Here is a 20,971-nt window from a genome sequence, read left to right as displayed (position 1 = left end):
CGTGTTGGACTGGAAGAAGCGCAGTTATAGTTTATTGCGCATTCAATATATTTTTTAAGCTCTTTAACTTATAGTTAAGTACTAAGAGTTAGGTTTTTAACGCATTTAACTACCTTAGGAAGCTGGGAATTTTATATTACCGGGTTAGCCTTATATTAATTCGTGTATCCGGCTAAGATATGCGAGTACTACTCTATAAGTTTTCTGCAAAGAGCTCTATTTATTATACTAACTTTAACACAGCGAACTTTAAAGAGGCTGTTAAATATGCTCCTAATGTTATCCCAAACACCGACTTAAAAGATTTGGGGTTTATATTACTAGCTTGTATAAAGAGGCGCCCCTAACCACAGCTTAGAGATATAAACTATATTTAAGAGCAAAGGGCTATTAATAAGGTATTCGGCTTACATAATTCTAAACATTAAAATAGCTGCAACTAATTGATAGATTTTTTGGATGATCTGTTTAATTCAAAAAAGATAGCGTTCGCGAAATTCTCTAAGCCAGTAAGGATATTTTATCATTTTCTTGCCTTGATTACTAATCCTTACAGCATTATTTTATTACATCCACTAAGGGAGATAGGCGGTGTTTAGAGCATTATCTTGAGCTAGTATTATTTAAGTTGTTTACGTTATAGAACGAAGGTGGCAATAGAATGGGAGGCTAAGTATAATTTTAGGAATAGTCTTTGCCTTTTTAAGTATCTATTTAAAAATCTATTATCCGTTTTCCAATTCTAATATCCGTTTAATAAGCTATATAAGATTAGAAAAGTAATAAATTAGTCCTTTTAGCCTAAAAAGTAAATTGTCTTAACTTAAAACAGAGCGCTTATTTATTTTAAGTGAAAATAGAGGTCCTCTAGTAGATTGCTCTTGGCAGATATATTATAAACTACCCTTGCCTACTACTTTAATATATAGTATATTATATATACTAACAAACCTCAATATCTTCTATTAATTTGTTAATTTAAGCCTCTAATTATCTTAAGAAGTATATTATCCAATGCCCTAGACCTACGCTATTATAACCCTAGCAAGACTCCGGACATTAATTATGCATTAAATAACCCTACTTTTTAGTCTCCTTCCTTAACAGAGCTAGCAAATTTCTATATATCCATTCCACTATTCTAAAACCACTTTAATCGGCCAAGCAGTAGTTAAGTTAAGGCTTTGGAAGCTACGGTATTATAGCTAAAAGGGTAATGCATTTCCTTAATTATTTAATAGTGTTAAGGCTAAAAAAAAATTAGGCAATTAAAGTAAGTTTAAGGTGAGGTGGAAACACTCTATAGGGACATAGAAAATCTAGCAGAGTGGGTTAATAGGGTCTTATAATAGGGAAAGTCAATAACTAAAGCACTTAAACCTTTAGTTAAGCAGAAGCCTACTATATAAAAGGGAAAGCTAGAAAGCGGTAGCTTTATAAAGGCCTAAATCCAAAAGACCGAGTTTAATAAGACAGACATATAAACCTAATAATATTCGGTATAATTTACCATTACCAGTATCTACTCTCTACTTATTACCCTATATCTTGCTATAGTTATAACTAAGTAACTATATAGTTCTTAGCAATCTTATAAGTAGAAAAGATTACTATTTAACTAGGTTGCAAAAACAATAAGGTATAAATTAGATAACTAAAAATTGTTGCTAAATATAGCTAAACACTGATTGAGGTTATAGTTGTTAAATATACTAGGCTATGCTGCTAACTATATAATTGCTATAGCCAAATATAAAGCCGGGCTAAGTATGTAGTAAGAACTAGTATAGAAGGGAAGTAAATCTCTAAGAGGTTAAGGTGTACAGGAAATAATTACATTAATTAGTAGGAAGAAGAGTTAGCTAATCTATAGAATTTTATATCTACTATATTATTAAGAACTATTAACCTACTAATTAATCTATATACTAGAGTTAGACTACCTCTAGGTTAATCTTTACCTATCCTTTAACATTGAATTAAAGGACTACTTACACCATTACACTAGTCTATAGATTTTAGACTATTACTTTCGCACTCTAAAAGCAGTTGGACTATTGTAGCGTCCCTATATACTTTAGCTATAGATAATAGCGTTCTACCTAAGGAGTCCTTTAAGTTAATATTAACACCCCTATACTTAACTAAAAGTTATACTACTATATTATGCTTATAATTAATAGCCTATAATAGTAGTATCCGACCAATACAGTCTTTTATATTAATATAAACATTTTTATATTCTAGAAGCAGTTAAACCATATTTTTATACCCCCTTTTTACAGCTAGTAATAGCGGTATCTAGCCGTTTTCCTACTTATAGTTCACATTAACGCTTTCTAAGAGTAGCTATACTACTGCTGTTTGCCTAAACCTTATAGCGTATAACAGCTTATATAAAAGGCCCTCTGGGTTAAAACTACTAAGTCTACTTTTAATTAACAGCCGTACTACTAATTTATATCCGTTCCTTACTGCCTATAATAAATCCGCACGCCCGTAGTATCGATATTAAGTTACCACTCTAATTTTGGCGGCTTTAAGAGATTTTTAAGCAGTTATATCTTGTCCTCATTTCGCAGCCTATATTAGTGCCATACTATCCTCCCGTTCGACATTATAGCGATAAAGGTAGGGATTTAGAATACTATAAAGGCGGTTATTTATCTAGGCGAAAGCGTTAATATATCCCTCCACTTATAGGTTCTTAGCTATTAATAATAATATTTTATATAGCAGATCAGGCAGCAACATTCTCTATAACTATTTATTAGCACAGTAAGTAGTTATACTTAAGCGGCGAGAATACTTACTGCTAAAGTGGAAATCTATATAGGAGCTTTAAAGTAGTAGTAATTATTAATAGGTAAAGAGCTCTAAAGATATAAAGCGCGAAGTGGGAATCCTATAAGCTCGCATAGATAATATAAAAATAGCGCGTATAAATCCCTTCTTTATACCTACTCCTTATATAGGGCACTAAAACGCTATATTCTTGCTTAAAAAGAGAATACCCGGAGCTACCACTTTCTAAAAAAATTAAACTCTAGAGTTGCGATTTGGTTTCCTAAGCACGGTTAAAATATTAAACCGCGCATTTTATTTTTCCAATCCGGCCCACGCTAAGCTAGATTCCAGATTCCGAAATCTAGATTTTAGATTTTATAATTAGGATGTTCGGATCTGGCGTTTATATATAATTTGCAACTAAACGCTAAGATTATAATATAATAGGCCCACTTTGGAAATATAAACAGCCGTTAGTCCCTGCTAAATAGTAGAGGTTAAGCCAGTACTAGTTATATCTCTTTCCGCCTAAGTATAAACGACCTACCCTAGATAAGGATCACCTACATAAGGAGTAAAAGTGTGTTAAGAGTTTATCATTATGCTTTTAGGTCTCTTTTGTTAAAGCCTAATATAACTCCTTCCTTTATTACGCTAATTAGCAGATAAACTAAATCTAAGCTCCTTAGGCAAATCCTCGGTGAGAAAAACGATCCATCTTTAATAAACTCCCACTATTAGGTCTACCTTTAAAGTAACTTAAAGATATAAAAAGATAACAGCCTGTTAATATATATTAACTCTAAGATCTATAATTATAGTTTATTAAATTCTGTACCTAGCCTATAGAACGGGTACAAAATAGTAAGATAGATTAAATGGTTGAAATTAGGCTATCGCTCGGCGAAAGAAATTATAAATTCTCTTTCTGCTTACGTCCTTGCTCCTTTTTAAACGTTATATATTACTTTGCTTCGGACCTAGGCGGGCTTTATAGTGTATTAAAGTATTTAGCATGCTAGGCTACTAAGCCTCTACTATATAGCCTCCTTTAATCTACTCTTCCTTATATACTTATAGTTCTTAACACTTTATCTACTATATTTAACCCGTTTATTACGGAAGCTAAGCTCTAGACTAATATAAGAATAGTTATAAAAAGTGTTAAGGAATACAAACAAGAAGACAATATTAAAAAAGACTTGGGTGCCCATTTCCATAGCATTTAAGTCCTTAGATTGAATTAGAAATGGAATCGCAGTGTTTGTTCCTCTATATTACGTAAATGCCTTCTTTTAGCCTCCATAGAGGCTGTGTAGGCCCGCCAATATAATAGATTTCTCTTTAATATACGCTATATTAAAGCGCTTTTTATAATTATAATAGACAAATTTTACTTAGATAAGTTATCTTTCTATTTTATTTAGTTATCTCGTCCTTAAGGATTTACTATATAAGAATTCCAAAAGTATCTATAAGAATTAATCCGTAAAATGCCAAGCTAGGCATAGCTATGGCATTTTATAGTACCTTTAACTGCTTCTGCTTTACTACTAGTAAGTTATACGCTAGGATCTTATTATAAGAGTTATATAATATACCAATCAACTATTTAGCTAATTGGCGTAGATTTCCTCCTATCGCTTATTTTTAATGCGCTTTTTATAAACGCTTACAAAAACGCGATTTATAATTACACTATCTATAAAGATATACAACAAAAATTCATTTTGGCTATTTAAGAGGAAATGGAAGCCTTATTTATAAAAGTAGTATCACAGCCCGCTATAGAGAGTGCCTCACTTATATATTATTAACGACTTAAGTCCTTTTAGCCACAATTCGCACTGTTTAAGAGCCATAAATCTTGCTTTTACTGTCTAATAAGGATGCCTAAAAAGGTCTTTAACTGCGGCCATATGGTCTATAATGTATGCATTAAGACCTTTAGTTAAAAACCGAAGTCGGAAAAGCACACGTTTATTATTTCTTCTTACTTACTTTATAGGGTACCCTAGAAAATATCTAGCTTCTAATTCATTCTACCTATAGCTAGCGCTTGTGTTCTTTATATAGATAGAGGCGGTATTTATAGCGTTATACCTCTTACTTTCCTTAATTACATTAAGCAACAAGTTCAGCATTTTGGTTGCCCACTCTAGGATTATTTCGACTATATCTATGGGACCTTAGTTAGTACATATTAGTTGCTAGTTAGATAATTTATCTCCTAATATACTTTTAAGGCGGCCTAATTAGTATTAAAATATACTTTATGCTATACGATCTCCAAGAGTCTCTCCGTTAATTTAAGGAGCTTATTAGAAAGACTTTTCCACAAGATTAAAAAGGACGCCTTTCCTTAATAAGAAGATTTCAAAGACTTATTAGCGCTCTTGTTAGAGACTATTAGTATAATTCATCTACTATTAAGAGCGCGTTCCAATAGAGTCTGAGTATTTCTCTTAAAATATTTAATCCACTAAAGAATAACATAAAGGTTGCGGTGATAATAACGACTGCGCGACTAACTATGCCTTATTTAATATTAAACTATAATAGAGGATAAAGACCTCGGGAGTGCGGTATATAGGTTAGAGATATTTATTTATCCGATTTTACTAATATTAACTTAAGGGTACTAACTTATTCGGGCTTAGCGACTAGAGTATAACGTATTAATTAGTAAAGCATAAGTCTCTAGAGCCTACCTTCCTAACTTAAGTTTCCTACTAACTGCGCCGGGAAAGTGCTTCCTGCATATCTGCGGCTCTATAGTATTTTAAGCCTAAAGTACTTAACAACCTAGGTACTTACCAAGATAGTAGCCTTAGGTATAATAATCCTTATTTTGTTGCTTTTTAGGAATGCTAATTTCTCTAGCTAAATAAGGGCTAACTGGATTTTATACTCTCTCTAGAGATTAGCACTTCTTCTACTTACGAATATAAGGTAGGAGTATAATCCCTAGTTATAGATTGATGTATTTTGCGCCTAGTCTAGGCATTTATAGCCAATTTAGATAAAGAAAGAAAATAGAAAAAGTTCTATAATAGCGTGCTGATGGAAGCGCGTAGCCAATACTATCGTCTTAATGCATTTTTTAACGGTCCGGAGCTAAACATTAATGATTTATCTTTACTTAAGGATTTTAAATAATTGGTATATAATTCTATTACGTCCAGTATATAAGTAACCCTAGTAAAGGATTCGATCTATACTTCTATTTTCTACCTTAAGCTTAATAACGTACCTTATTTCGTTAATGGTAACTTCCAGTATTAAGGGACTATATTTTACCGTTTAACTCTTAATTATTAAGGTAGAGAGAACCTTTATTATACCCTTATTGGGACCTCTTCCTTCTTCCTTATCTTTAGGCGGCTGGTGGCTTATATAGAGTCTATACTAAAGGGCGTCCCATTATTTAGACGGCGTATATACTTTACTATAGAAAGTATAGACGAGGAGGTGTATATATTAATTAGAGGGATTATAAGCAAGCTAAGGGTAATTAGTGGGCTTCCAAAGACACTTTAGCAGTTAGTAATAATTTAAGGTCTAGATGCCCCATTTAGCTATATTGATTATTAAGCACTAAAGAGGCCTCTTTTAAGCATTCTATTAAAACGCAAACGGTAGAAATAGCTAGAATAGTATTAAATGGACTAATGCTTATAATAACTAGATTTGCATTTACGGAAGTGATTTAACCGTAAAGTAAAAAATATATATATTATTATATTACTTAATATAGAATTCCGTTTAAACTTCTGGTAACCCTAACTATTCCTACCTCTTATTCCTTTAATAAATTTGCCTAAATACTTAAGTTTTAGGTTCCTAAAAATAAGTTTGTAGAAAATATAGCTAGGGCAATTATTATAGTTTAATTAAAGGATCTATTATGTCCCTTAAAACTAAAGGTTGATTTTTCCAAAGAATAAATTTGTATTGGCGTAAATTAAAATCTAGATTCTAAAGTCGTTTTTCTAGAAAACGAATTTGGAATCCAGTTTAGTATATACCAGATCGGAAAAATTAAAATCTAGACTCTATAGAACTACACCTTAAATATAGGAGAATTAATACACTATTAGAGGTAGTGCTTAGGATTCCGTATAAATGCTCTAGTGTTAACCTTCTTATATAACTATGGCCCTCTTAAACTTTCTTTATTTTCTGCCTCTAAGATTTTTTACTATATCTACCTCTGCTTACACCCCTCCTTATAAGGTTAATTAAGTTAAGTCAACCCTCTTACTAGGTTAATAGCCCGGTAACAATCGCTTCTACAGCTATAGTGGCCCTTTATCTAGTCAACCTTCCTTTAAAACTCCTCTTTATAGTTATAAATTATCTTAATCCAGCGAGTTTAAGCTTACTTAGTTAGTCGGCGAATTATCTATATACAGCTCTAATAAGCAAGCTTTATCTTATCGCTCTTACGTATACCTATAAGCTCTCTGGCTGTCTAACGACTAGACTTAGTAATATTACACTCTACTATAGAGAAAGAAAAAGGGGGTTAGTTTTGGAATGGGCTGCTATTTATAACCGCGCATTTACTTTTAAATCCTTACTAAAAAAAAAAAGGTCGATATCTACCTAAGAGATCCTTACGGAAATACATTATTACACCTCCTAGCGGGGTAAGGAAAAACCATTTTAATAAAGCTACTGCTTAAGGCGGAAGTAGATATCTCGGAGCGTAATATTTCCGGCTTTACGCTATTACATTTTACTACTAAACGGGGATTTATAGACGCTGTTCAACTTCTTATTGACAAGGGCATGGATATCTCCGCTAATTAGATCAGGGATCTAGGGAGGGACTTTTAGGATATAAGCCTGTTTAATTAAGGCGCTAATACACCACTGCATTATATGGCCAACAACGGATATATAGATATGCTTCGGCTACTTATTAAGGTAGGTGCTAATATTAACGCACTAAGCTAGCATAGGCGTATAGCGGCGAGTAGTATAAGTATTATCTTAGGTATAGCTGATGTTCTTAAATTCCTTATAGAGCTTAGGGCTCGTACTCCTCCTATAGTAAGGGTTTTAGCTTATATACGCTATTTAAGAAAGAATTAAATTAATTAAGTAGTATTACCGTAACTTAAAATAAATCTTCGGTCCGTAATATTTAAAGGCTATTTTTATACGTGGCGTAAATATATATTGGGCGGAGCTTAAAAGGCCATCTAAAACAGTTTCGCTAACATATAGTTTTCACATAAGTAATTAACTAAAAGGCAGCGTTAGCTAATAGTTAGGATATAGAAGAAAATCTCAGCATAGTCCTTAGCGTAATAGCCGTTTTACCAAAATAGGAGGGTAAATCCGTTGGTTAGGCAATATAAAGTCGTATTTATTTTAGTTCTTTTAAAAATAAGGCATATCTAACAAGAGTTACCCTACGCTCTTTCCGTGGAATTCACTATTAGAAGAAACCCTAACTATTTATTAGTAAAATATACTTAAAGAGACACGTAGGCAAGTCTATAAAGGCATCTCTTAATAGTTCTATTAAAGTATCCTATATAGACACAAAAACATCTAATAGTGCGATTCTGTAACTAAAAATACTTTAACTAAAGTATAAGAGTAATAAAATGCTTATAGACCGTTACTAATATTACTTAAAGCTAACTATTATTGTATTAGTAAAGTATAAAAGGTTTACGTATATTACCTACTTACCGTTAACGTCCCTAAAAGACTTAACCTTAACCCTTGTACTTAGGAAGATAGGAGCGCTTATCTTTATCCTTAAATATAAGGTCTAGGCAGTCCTCCTTATTTAGGGGCGTTAGAGGACTATTTTTTAGATTATCGTCGTAAGCAGGCAAATGTCCCCTATTTAACGGCCGATGGTCACAAGTATTATAGCCCCTATAAAGCCAGTAACGGAAGTTATAGGCTAGCTCTCGCGCTTAACCAAGAAGGTTACGTCTTGGACGGTCCTATAGAAGATAGATTATCTCTAGAGGAGTGTTTTGTCCTATATAATAGAAAGGTCCTAGAGAATATCCGCGGATATAGACGATAATATATATATTCTCTTAGTCTTTTAAGCTATAAAATAATAAATATATAAACAAGAAGAGTAATAGTAATAGCTTTAATAAGGAGTTTAAAGAGCATAGCAAATTGTTCGGTAAAAGAAATTACTTAAATATTGTCCTATCCTATTTTATATATTATTGCGGGTATCTAGCTTAATAGGGGCCTTTCTTTTACTCGCTCCCCTAGCTGGCGCTATTAAAGTTAAGGTTATATCTCCAAAATTAGTTTTCTATTTCCCAATTCACGATTTTATAATTTGTAAATCTAAATCCTATTTCCTAAATTACGGTTTTAGGATTTAGAATTCGCGAAACCAGAAAAGGGATCGGGAAAACAGTTTCTCTATTCTACTCGCTAAAAGGCCACCTAACTTTTAAATTAACATAAGAGCCCTTTATGGAGGTAGACCAGCTAGTATGGAGATACTAATATACAATAACGTCTCTGTAGGGGAGGGAATGTTATTTATACCTTATAAAGGCCAATTATAATTATAATTATAACTATACCATAGTTAAAATAAGACACATTATTACAATAAGGCGGTTAGGTTATCTACTTTCCCAGGTTTATTTAGCCTAGGCGACTTACCCTACCCTATTTTATATGCGTTTCACCAAATATTACTATTTATGCTCTAGCCGCTAGCTATAAGCCCCTGGCCGAATCTTAGCAAAACTTTACTTATATAGTGGAAGAGTATAAGATAATAAAATATTATTCTATCTACTCTGCTAGCACCTTTAAATCCTTCTATGCTTGCTAGAGAATCTCTTTTATCTAAAAATAAAGCCCCCTATCTTCCTTCTCCCACCTCCCGTCTATTAGGAAAACTACCTTTTATAGCTTATTAACCTATAGAACTAGTAGCTAGTAGTAAGGTGTAAATACCTTAGCTATACAATTAAGAAAATGCCCTTCCCTATTTACTAGCCCCAATTTTAACTTAGCCAACTTAGTAGTATTCTTATAGTTTCAACGCTTAAACTTAGTTAGACCGATATCTTTACCTAGCCTATTATAGTGTACGCATATCCAGAAAAGCACCTAGAAAAACGACTCCAGATTATGCCTAAAGGAGTATTTCTTGCCTAGAAGCACTCCTATAGCTATAAATGCTCTTATACTGGTCTTGCCCCGTACTCCCAAAGGTCCTTCTTACTTCTTTTTAATCGCGAGATTGAAGTTAATTAAGAATGCCGGCTAAGAAGGATTATTATCTTCCTCGTTCATTATAAGGTTGCCTATTAAAATATTATATTAGATAATGCCAGCCTACGTATATAAAGACTCGTATCCTTTAATACCACCCTTTAATATAGCAAGCATTACAGCCTAAGAGCTTGCCTTATAAAGAGGTTTCCTATAGTTACTAGTAATAACGCGTTAATATACGCAATTCTGCACGATAGAGCGCTTAGTTAGAGAGGTTAAATATAGGCGCTTACTAGGCGGTAATGGGGCGCTATAGCTAGAAGACCTCTTTCTGCTAAAACTGCGGCCTTTCCTTATACTAATTTACGCTACGGCCGATCTTAGAGGCATTATTAAGCCTTCTGGCTTATAGTTTGTCGCTCTTTTAATATCTAGCCCCTTATGGATATTAAAGATGTCATTATCTTATCCACCTATATAAATAGTCTTATGGTAATAGTACCTGGCCATATTAACCACTCCTTTCTCCATTGCCTTAAGCAGCAGTTTACCCTCTTCCTTGCGCTCTAGGTACTACCACAAGTCTTTAATAATAATGGGTATCTTAAGTATCCCTTTACGGTGTGCTTTCTAGCAAGTAGTCGCTTAACTAGCGATATAGCGTATACGCTTTATAAGTTCGTTAAGGATAAGACACTTAGTCTAACTGTTGCGCACGACCTTAATATATCGTTTGCCGTCTAATATTAGAATAGTAGGGTTAAACCTAAGCTGCTTCTTATTTATCTAGAGAAATCCTAATATTGCTAAGGTAAATTATAGTCCGTCTTTATTAATATTAAATAATAATAATATAATGCCTTCTACCTGGTTATACTCCTATAACCATATAATAGATCTATAGAGGGTAAAGCCTAAGATAAAGCGACGAGTGTCCTAAGCGGCGAAGACTTCTCTTATATATTTCCCTAAATCAAACTATGCCTATAAGGGTATATCGGTGTTTAGATTACTCTTTAGCTCTCCTAGTATAAGTATATACAACTAATAGCATTAAGAGCTTTCGCCGGCTATTAGATTATCCATAAAACTAATATTTAGCTTTCGCTTCGCCGCAGACCCTTATAAGGGCTGCTTAGTATATATAACAAGCTTTTGTTATATCTTTAGGGCGGACCTATACTCCTTTACAAAGCCCAAAAATAATCCAATTAGGTTATTAAACCACTTTAGGACATTATCTTACTCTACGCTTTTAGGCCAGTTACACTAGCCGCCCTTAGCGTATAGCGGATTATCCCCTTCCTTACATTTCTTAAAAACGGCGGCGCTTACCACCCTAAGGCCTTCTACTCCCCTAAAGAATACTTTATATAAGTTAGGAATCCCAACGTAAAGAGGGCCTAGCTCCTCCTTTAGAACATTATCCACATATTTCCTGTGTTTAGACGAGTTGGCGAAGCTACTTATATTATATTAATATAGGGTTTAAACGTAGAATGGCAGCAGTTAGGGGGGAGGTATAGACTTTATTGCGGTAGCGATAGCATTACTCTATATATCCTTATCTGATTCGCGATTAAGAACTATTTTTAAAAAAGAAGTAAACCGTTTAATATTAAAGTCGTTAGAATTAACCAAGGAGCTAAGTCAGAGAAGGTCGCTATAAAGAGTGCCACGGCTAGCGCTAGATAGCAGTAATTAAACAGTAGGAAGGTTTTATAATGCTAGGATAAGGTTAACTATAAGATTTTTAAGCCTATATGTGTTAGAGGGGACTTATTAAATAAATTAATAAATACCTTTATTGCCTATCTAATACAACAAGTCTAGAGAGCTAGGGATACCTAAATCCTAATAAGTTAAATTAAATAAATCGCGAAAGTTATTTAGTCCTTCCCCAATAGGCTTTATTTTAATTATCTCTAATTTAGAGAAATTTACCATTATAAGCGAACGCGCTAAAAGCTATATTAGGAGGGCCGCGTAGCAGGCAGGTAGGTAGGCAAGAAGGGGAGATTAAAGAGGCTAGCATATAAGGACGGTATAATAGCAGATAAGTATAGGGAGGCCAAGAATACGTTAAGCGCGTCTTGTAATAAGGAAATGACTAGGGAGAAAAGTATAAGGAAGGAAGCAAGGTAGAAGCGAATACAGAAGATTAAAAATTAGGTATGGAAAAGTTAAGCTAACCTAACGTGGCTCAGACTAAGGCTTCGTAGGGCTTAGTTAAATACTAAGCCATAATAACTAGTTTTAGTTTATTCCGTAATATATAAGGCTCTAATATAGTAGGGCTCCCAAGAGTGGGTTAACTAGGGTTAATTATATAAGCGCCTATATATAATTACGTAGCTGGTTCTAAAACAAGCTAAACCTAATATACTAAATATAGACAGTTAACCTCTTTTTACAGCGGTTAATCAACCCGTTCCCTAAAATTAGAATCTAGTTTCTTAAAACCAGATCCAGTTTTTGGGATCGCGCCCTTTTTATAATAGTTAATTAGCTGTCTCCTAGGGCTAGGGTCGGGGCTTAGCTTTAGGGTCGGGTTACGATTTAAGCTAAGGTAAAAATAGCCCTATACTTACCCCTCCTAAGACTATTAAGCCGCTTAGCTTAACACTATCCCTTATACCGTCGTTAGCTGTATATATATGGCCTATACGCGATTTTAAGAACATTAAAACCTTAACTACTAAAGTGTTGCGGCAGAATTACTAACCGCCCGTAAATAAGTAGGTTTACCTTTTTAGCCGTGTTTAGTGTATTTAGCCCAGCAAGCGTTCCTAACAGTTAATAGGCCCGTTTCCTAAAAATAGAATTGGGATACGGTCTTTAGAATTAAAATATAGTCTTTAGAATTAGACCCAGTTCTTAGAACAAGATTTAGTTCTTAGAGTTATAACTTAGAATATATCCTATATTTATTCTTAACATTCCCACCTTATTAATATAAAATTCAGAGTTAACCTACACCCTAATTATCCTATAAAAACACCAAAGAGCTACTAAGCCATTAATTATTTATTATAGTTATATATCTAAAGCAAAGATCACTATTAAGGTTAAAGCGAGCTATAAATAAGAACTTTTGAAAGCAAAAGGGGACCTTCTTAGAAAAGGCCAATAGATTAAAGCGATACTTTAACGTAGATTGCTATATTCTTATACGGCGCAATAGTCAATTTTATATTTATACATCTATAGATTAACCTATATGGCCTCCAAACCCATAAGACCTAGTAGGCCCTCTTCTTACTATTATTATACGGAATATACTAACTGTTTTAAAGGAAAGGTTCTATCCTATTCCAGTTAAGAAAACTCCAGCACATTTTAACTAGGTTAAAGAGGATGGGTCAACAAAGGTTAATTCTAAGATATCTATAAAGTGACGACCTTAAGGACTAAGCGAGTTATAGGGTAGCTGACTTATCACTATTAAGCATACAAAGGTAGAGGACTTATTAAGCTTGCTTACTATAAGCGAGTCTCTAACTTCAATCTAATATATAAGAACTTGTTTATTTACGTGCGGATAATAACGAGAGATTCTTAACATAAAAGCAACTATATAGAAACACAATACCAAGCTAAGGAAATCCTAATTAACGCCTTAATTCTTAATAAATGCTAAAAGAGATAAACGTAATTACGAAAATCTTTATAAGAAATTTCTTATTCCTTAAAGCAGAAAGTATAATTAAGGTCGAAGTGAGCCATAAATAAGAATTTTCGAAAGCATTTGGTGACCTTAGAAGTCTATCCCACCTTATGCACGGTCCTACCTCGTGCATAGTACTAAAATTATACAAAACACGTCTTTTTAAAATGCTTATATCTTAATAACCACAATAGCTATTTATATAAAACTTTAAATATAGTTTATTAAATAGTAAGAAAAGCTTTTTATAAAATTATTTTTATAAAATTAGACTTTATACAATACATTTTATTTTTTAACCTATATAAAAGTGATTTTCTTTTATATTTTACTATAAATTATATTATTTTTATATTTTTATTTTATAAAAAGCTTTTCTTATTATTTGATAAGCTATATTTACAATTTTATATAAATAGCTATTATGGTTATTAAGATATAAGTATTTTAAAAAGACGTATTTTAGTGCTATGCACGAGGTAGGACTATATATAAGGTGGGACAGACATCTAAGGCCTTATTTGGTGACTTTTTTTCTACTTATAAGATTCCACCGTTTCAACTACTAAAATTCAACCTGTTTAAATCTTTAACGCCAAATAGCTCCAATTATAAGCGCTATAAGTTAATACCTTGCAGGGGTGTAGAATAAACTAGTAGATGTCTATCATTTAGTAGAATTGTTAATCGCGATTACGTGCTTAATATACACGATTAAAGACTTCACAAATTGGGCAGAATAGTGCATAGATAGCCAGATTAACGTCGAAACGGCTAGGCAGGTGTTAAAAAGTACCTAGAGAAGTACTTTTTAATTTTCACCTATTTAACAACTATTTCGCGGCCAAGACTTAGAAATCGCGCACTCTATACTACTTTAGGCCGCAGAATCGCGGTAAACGCGATGAAGTTAAAACGGCCGTTTTAAGCCTCAATTTCAGCTGCTAAGCTATTTAAATAGGTTGATCTACTAAACGGAAAGCCTAAACCTGTTTAATTTTTGACCTATTCAATTTATTTAACCTATTCGTTCTATTTTGAATTTTTAGTAATTAAAACGGTGGAATCTTATAAGTAGAAAAAAGTTACTAAATAAGGCCTAAATAAAGCCGATAGATTATGGCGGCATTACTAGGCGGATATATATATTATAGCGCGGCGTAATGGTCGATATTATCTAGTTATCTATATATCTATAGATTAGCCTTTATAGCCTCCAGACCTAGAAACCCTTATTTTTTTCTATTATTCCGCAAACTAACTTCTATTTTAAAGACAAATTCTATCCTCTACTAGTAAAGAAGACGCTAGTAAAGAGCAACTAGACTTAAATATATAATAGGGGAACGTGGTTTTACTCGCTTTAGACGTTAAGCTTAGTTAGATTTGCTAACTTATTGCTAATTAAGCATTTAAATGCGGCAAACACTCGCTATTTTTTTTATTTTTTATTTTTTATTTTTTTTATATCCATTGTATTATACTACGTACAATACTACGCATGCAGCCTTAGGCTATAGCGCTATAGTTCTATATACATAAATCCTTTCTAGGCAGCTTAATATNTACTAGTAGCTATNTCCTAGTAGTTTATAAACCCCTAAATTAGGAGTTTATAGTTTCCTAGTAAAATACTAAGATACTACAACTACTAGGGAATGAGAAAATGGTAAGAAAAACTGTAAGAAATCCTAACCCCTGTCCCTGTCCTTTTGCAATTTATTTCTATCCTTTTGCTCTCTAATATCTTTTTAAGAGGCCTAGTAGGAGTTGCCTCCTTCTAGAATCCTATCTGTTTTTAATTCTTCCATAGAATCTTCTTCGCGTACTAGTTTAGCAGCCTTTAAGAGTCTCGCAGTCTTTACTATTAGCAAAGTGTTTTTCTTTACCAATTAATGCAAAGAAGGTGGGGTATGCTGGCAAGGCTTGCCTGTTGTTATACAGGTAGAACAGGAATGGGTCTTTAGATAAATATGCAGCCGCAACAGTATCTGCAGGCCCTAGTAGAGCACAACTATCTCCTATATGGCCAAATTTTTTGGCAGCTCGGTACACTGCGTAGTAGGAGAGACTTCGAGGTATTTTACTACCTTAGTAGCTGTACCTGCAATTGATATCTCTTTTTGCTTAAGGATTTCTTGTCTTTTTCTTCGCTCTCTATAGTAAAAACTATAGAGCCAAATCCTGGTCTGTAGATCGTGTCTTTTTACACTAGATAAGATCCATCTAGGTTAGTTCCTTGTATCCTTATAGGATTAAAGGTCTCAATTTCTTCTTTTAGAAGCTTAAGCCCCTTCTCCTAGGAAGGTAGGGTAGGAACCCCATGGCTATAATTTGAACCCATAGTTCCAGTTTTTGTTCTCTTTAAAAGTTAAAGCAGTTTATACCAGATTCCTTATATTTAACTAGGAAATCCGCATTATACTCTTCCGTAGTCGTAAGGAGAATATTTTGTTTTCCTTTAGTTTCTAGCTATAGACGCTAGTACTAGCTTTTCTACTTGCAGTTTTGATGCAAATAGTTGGTTGACTTTGTTTCCGTATAAAGGAAGGTATCTAAAGGTTGGTCCTTTTCGTCTGTAATTAGGACTAGCTTTCTTTCTTATAGCTGCTTTTTCCTACTTCTAGTAGAAGTAAAACTCCTACTAGAAGGGGTAGAAGGTGGTGGTGGTAATGATAATAAGGAGAGGGTGGGGAGGACGAAGAAGTAAGGCTTTCTTTAGCCTCTCTACGTAAGTTTCTTTCGTAGGAGCTACCTCCTTACGGAAAGCTCTTACTTCTTCTACTAGTCCTTGTAGGACATCTTTTGCCTTTTCTTTTCCTTGTATAAAGGGGGTTTCTCCTGCTAGGATACTCCGTGTATAGTCTTCTAGCTATTTAACTTATTCTTTTTCTTCTTTTTCTTCTTCTTACCCTTTATAGGCCTGAGTTAGGCTTTCTAGAGCTTTTTGTAGGTGTTGTTTTAGAGAAAGGGGAGGGAAAGGTATGCTAGGCATACTATCCGTAGTAGTCATCGATTTTGTTATCTTTTTTGCAGGTTTTTGGTTTTGGTTTTGGTTTTCATTTTCAAGAGAAGACTGAGGATGTCCTCTTTTTTCTCCTGCCCTAAATAGGCTAGAAGAAGAAGAAGAGGGGAAAGAAAAGGTGAATATATCAGACTGATGATCACTTATTTCTAAAGGAGGTTTTTTTTTTGGCCTACCAGGCTTTTGCTTCGGCATTTTATAGGGGGGTTTCCTACTATCCTTATACCCTTTCTCCTTACTAATCCTACTAGAAGATTTCTGGGGAGATTAGGCTAAGAGGTAGTAGAGAAACTAGCCCCTATTTTGTAGTTTTGGTATTAGTGGTAGTGGTAGTAGTTTTGGTGTTCTTGTCCGTGCCTCGCTTATAAGCTAGGGCCACCCTTAGAGAAATTTTTCTGTTGGGAAAAGGGGGTAAAACGACCAATAAATCCACCTCTAGCTCGCTAGGCAGTAGGAATTAGGTCTTGAAAGTTAGAAAATCGATTGTTTTTGATGGTAAGATGGGTATGCGTAAGTTTTGGAGTGTGGCGCTACCTTTTGGTAAGGTTGCATGTGTGGTGAAGGTTTGGATGAACGTCTTACAACACTCGCTATAAAGGGTAGGGCTAGTTCTAGCTTAAATCTAATATATAAATTTCCTTTAATAAGCAAACAATATAATAACTAAAGAGCGTACTATTTAAGCTAATAAATTTCCTCCTTAATTCTATAGACTTCTCCATCCTTAGACTAAGCGTGCCCTTTTTCTCTTAGATGCCGTGATCTTGTTTTTAGCCTTTATAACCTATTTACCTCCATAATCTGAAGTTTTATTACTACCTCTCTTAAGAGTATAGATTTCGTTTTAAAACCGCCTAATAGTATTTTCTATTTCTTCCTAGTTACTTCTTAAGCTGTCGATCCGATTGTTAACCTTCCCTAGATAACCCACAATGTAGTAGTCGCTTTTTTTAAGGCTGCTAACTTTCCCTTTAAGTTAGCTGAGCCTATAGCTAAGTTAATTAACTAAGCTACTTAGTCTCTCTATTGCCCCTAATAGAGTAAGCTAGGGTCGATAAGCTTTATTAGAAGGAGTTACCAAGCGGGCTATATTAAGACGACTTCTTTATCTCGTTAGTGCGGGGTAAATATTTCCTTACAGTTCCTTCTATATCGGCCTCGTCGTTCTCTAAATCACTCTTACGTTCTAGTACTAACTAGATATCCTACTTATGTTAGTAAGCTAGCGAATAGATAAAACTATAGGGAAGCAACTATCGCATACCTGCCCTACTATATTAACGGCCTTATTAGAGCCCTTAGGATTAGAAATAAGCGGTATATCCTAGCTCTATTAGCGGTATCCCGTAAAGGATTTAATGTTTAGAGCGCACCTTAATCTAATATAATATGGTATCCTCTATCGTGGCTTCTAAGTCGCTTATTATTAAAGAGATAAGGTAGCTAATAGTTTAAGTGTCTTTACGAGAAAGTAAGGAGGGATTTCCTTAAAGGATACTGTACTTAATATAGGTCTAGTTAAAGGATATAGAGGCCTTTTATATCCTGCTCCTCTTTACCACTTAGCTAATAGGAGAGCTAATAGTAGGCTCTGCTTTAACTATACCTTAAAAGTTAAGCCGATTTACTAACTTAGGGATACTAGTACAGTATTACGAATGCACTATAATACAGCCACAACAAGAGCATAATCCTTCCCCGTTTATACCCTACTTGCTATACCTCTATAGGAGGGTTATATTAAACAACAAGGGCTAGTATTAACTCCTTTCTTCCAATTATTCTGAGACGGCGATATAGAGGTAGCTGGTTAAGCGTTGCTTCGTACAGCAATACCTATTTAGTTACGTGGCTTTACTTAAGCCCTATTATACGCCTCGACGTAACTTTCTGTCGCCTTAATAAATTAATAGCTAACGAGCCTAGCCTAAGGTCAAGATAAGGTAAACAGGTAACTTAGCTTTTAGATAGCCCCAATAGTGTAGGGTTTAGAGGCGTTTATATAAAGTTATAAACTAGAACTAAAAGCCAATAATAACCTTCTAATAACGCCTTACCTAGCAGGAGTAGCATTATATAGTTTACTTTTAACGCCCACCCTTTACGGAGCAAGACACTGCTTAAGCAGTAGACTTATCTTAGCCAGTTAATCTCGTATATTTACTCCCCATCTGTAGTAAAGGAGCTATTAGTGCGTTATAAGATAGTTTAATTAATATTCTAGCTAAGCCCTTTATAAGCGCTCCGCCTTATACAGGCGGTATAACAACTCCTATTAATCTGCCTTGCGTTAAGGAAGGACTTATATTTAAGATAGTAGGTAGCCGGTACTTAAAGGCATATAGACTTATACCCTTATTTATACGTTCTACTGCGTCCTCATTTCTATAAGTAGTTGGTTTACTTTTTACTTATTATTCGTCTATTAGAATACTTTATCTTCTCCTTTTTTCACTAGCCATTCTGTCTAGTTATTAACGTTAATCCTCCTCTCCTTTATAATAACTATTTTGGAATTTGCTTTGGATCCTCGCTTATAAAATTAACTGAAAAAAAAAAGCTAAACGCACTATTATAGATTTGAGGCGTCGGTGTTGGCCTGAGTACTATTGGACTTCTTAGTCTTTGCTATGTGTAGGTACCCTCTAAACTATAAAATCGCCCTTCTCTATCCTGCTCTTTCTAGGAATAATTAAAAGCTGTGCTTATAATGGCATATTTAGATCTAGCAACACTCTTAAAAGCTTATTAAGCAGCCTAGATAGGGTTTAATAATAAACGACCTAACGAAGAGGCTAGTATAGGCCTACGAAGATCCTTATATCCTAGGCTAATAACTAAGGAGAAAAGGCTGAAAGCAGCTTTAAAGCGTAAGATACCTACTAAGGATTAGGTTCGTGCTGTCTTATTTAGCTTATAGATAAATATACTTCTTCTTACTATTCCCGTTGGCTTTATAGTTAATTATCTTTACGCTAACGGTATTACCATATTTATTATTAACTTTATTGCCATTATTCCGCTTACTATAATGCTTAGCTACGCTACTAAAGAGATTACGCTCCGCGCCGGTGATATATTAGGTGGTCTTTTAAATATAACTTTTAGGTACATTTCTCCGCTTCTTATTTGTCCTAATATTATCTAATATTTAGCGCAGAAATGCTGTTAAATTAATTGTCTCTATTTTAGCCCTAACTAAAGGCTAGATTACTATTGTCAAAACTTCCTTAATCGGCAGTATACTTTTAAACTTACTCCTTATCCTTAGCATATGCTTCTTCTTTAGAGGTATTAACCGGATAGAACAATATTTTAATATAACAGTAGTAGATACTGCGGCCAGTTTTCTAGCTTTGTACGTTGGTAGTCTAATTATTTTAACCGCCTTCCACTCTACGCTATTAAGTAAGTTTAATAACAGCTTTAGACCTATAATAGATACTAACCTATGTAGCTATAAGCCCTAATAGCTCTATACTTAATTGGGAGCTTTCCCGCGGAATAGCTGTTATCCTCCTAATTATATACGTTTACTACCTTATATTTTAATTAAAGTTATATACCGAAATGTATAATACTCTAAGCTAAAGGGCTCCTAAGTGTAAATCCTCCTAAGTTAAGTAGGGTATGTCTCTCTGTGGTATCGTATAGATTAGCGCTAGAGCGGCGGCTATATTTAGAGGCGGAGTAAACTAAGAACAGCTTATGCAGGATTTAAATGTAGAAGAGGAAGATAATGAGATTAAGGAGCCTAAATTGACGATCTGGGGTGCAATTATAACCCTTAGATTCTTTACCGCGTTAGTCGCCTTCTGTCCTAAGTTTATAGTTAATAGTATTAGTAATGTTACGGCAAGCGGCACTATCTCTACCACTTTTGTCGGTCTTATCCTACTCCTAATTATTAGGAACGCTGCTAAGTATATAATAGCGGTCACAGTAGCTTATAAGGATGAGATAAGTCTAGTAATTAATGTTGCTATTAGATCTAGTATACAAATTACTCTTCTAGTTCTTCCCTTCGTTGTTATACTCGGTTAGATTATCAACTAGGATTATATAACGCTTTATTTTAATATCTTTCTAATAGCTGTTTTGTTTGTTGCCATGCTCTTAGTAAACTATCTTATCTAAAATAGTAAATCTAGTAAGTTTTTCTTTTTATATAGGTAATCCACTCTAACTAACACTAAAATAGACTGGCTTAAAGGCGTTCTTATTATGGCAATCTATACTATTATTGTAGTTGCTAGCTGGTT

General features: G+C 34.0%; 2 protein-coding genes across 2 annotated transcripts; both read left to right on the top strand.

Moving 5' to 3' along the window:
- Nucleotides 1-443: 443 nt before the first annotated feature.
- On the top strand, nucleotides 444-643 carry K441DRAFT_573063 (uncharacterized protein; the record flags this gene model as incomplete). The annotated part of the gene is made up of 2 exons (XM_067644043.1): nucleotides 444-509; nucleotides 557-643. Coding segments are annotated over 2 exons (153 nt in total), but the record flags the coding sequence as incomplete, so codon positions are not given.
- A 5,465-nt stretch (nucleotides 644-6,108) lies between these two features.
- Nucleotides 6,109-6,327, top strand: K441DRAFT_573009 (uncharacterized protein; the record flags this gene model as incomplete). Its single annotated transcript, XM_067644040.1, has 1 exon — nucleotides 6,109-6,327. A coding segment is annotated over one exon (219 nt), but the record flags the coding sequence as incomplete, so codon positions are not given.
- Between the last annotated feature and the right edge of the window lie 14,644 nt (nucleotides 6,328-20,971).

The sequence above is a fragment of the Cenococcum geophilum genome (assembly GCF_001692895.1).
Source record: "Cenococcum geophilum 1.58 unplaced genomic scaffold K441scaffold_36, whole genome shotgun sequence".
Classification (NCBI taxonomy): domain Eukaryota; kingdom Fungi; phylum Ascomycota; class Dothideomycetes; order Gloniales; family Gloniaceae; genus Cenococcum; species Cenococcum geophilum.
Note: the sequence above shows the minus strand (reverse complement) of the source record. Positions and strands in the feature narration are given on the sequence as shown.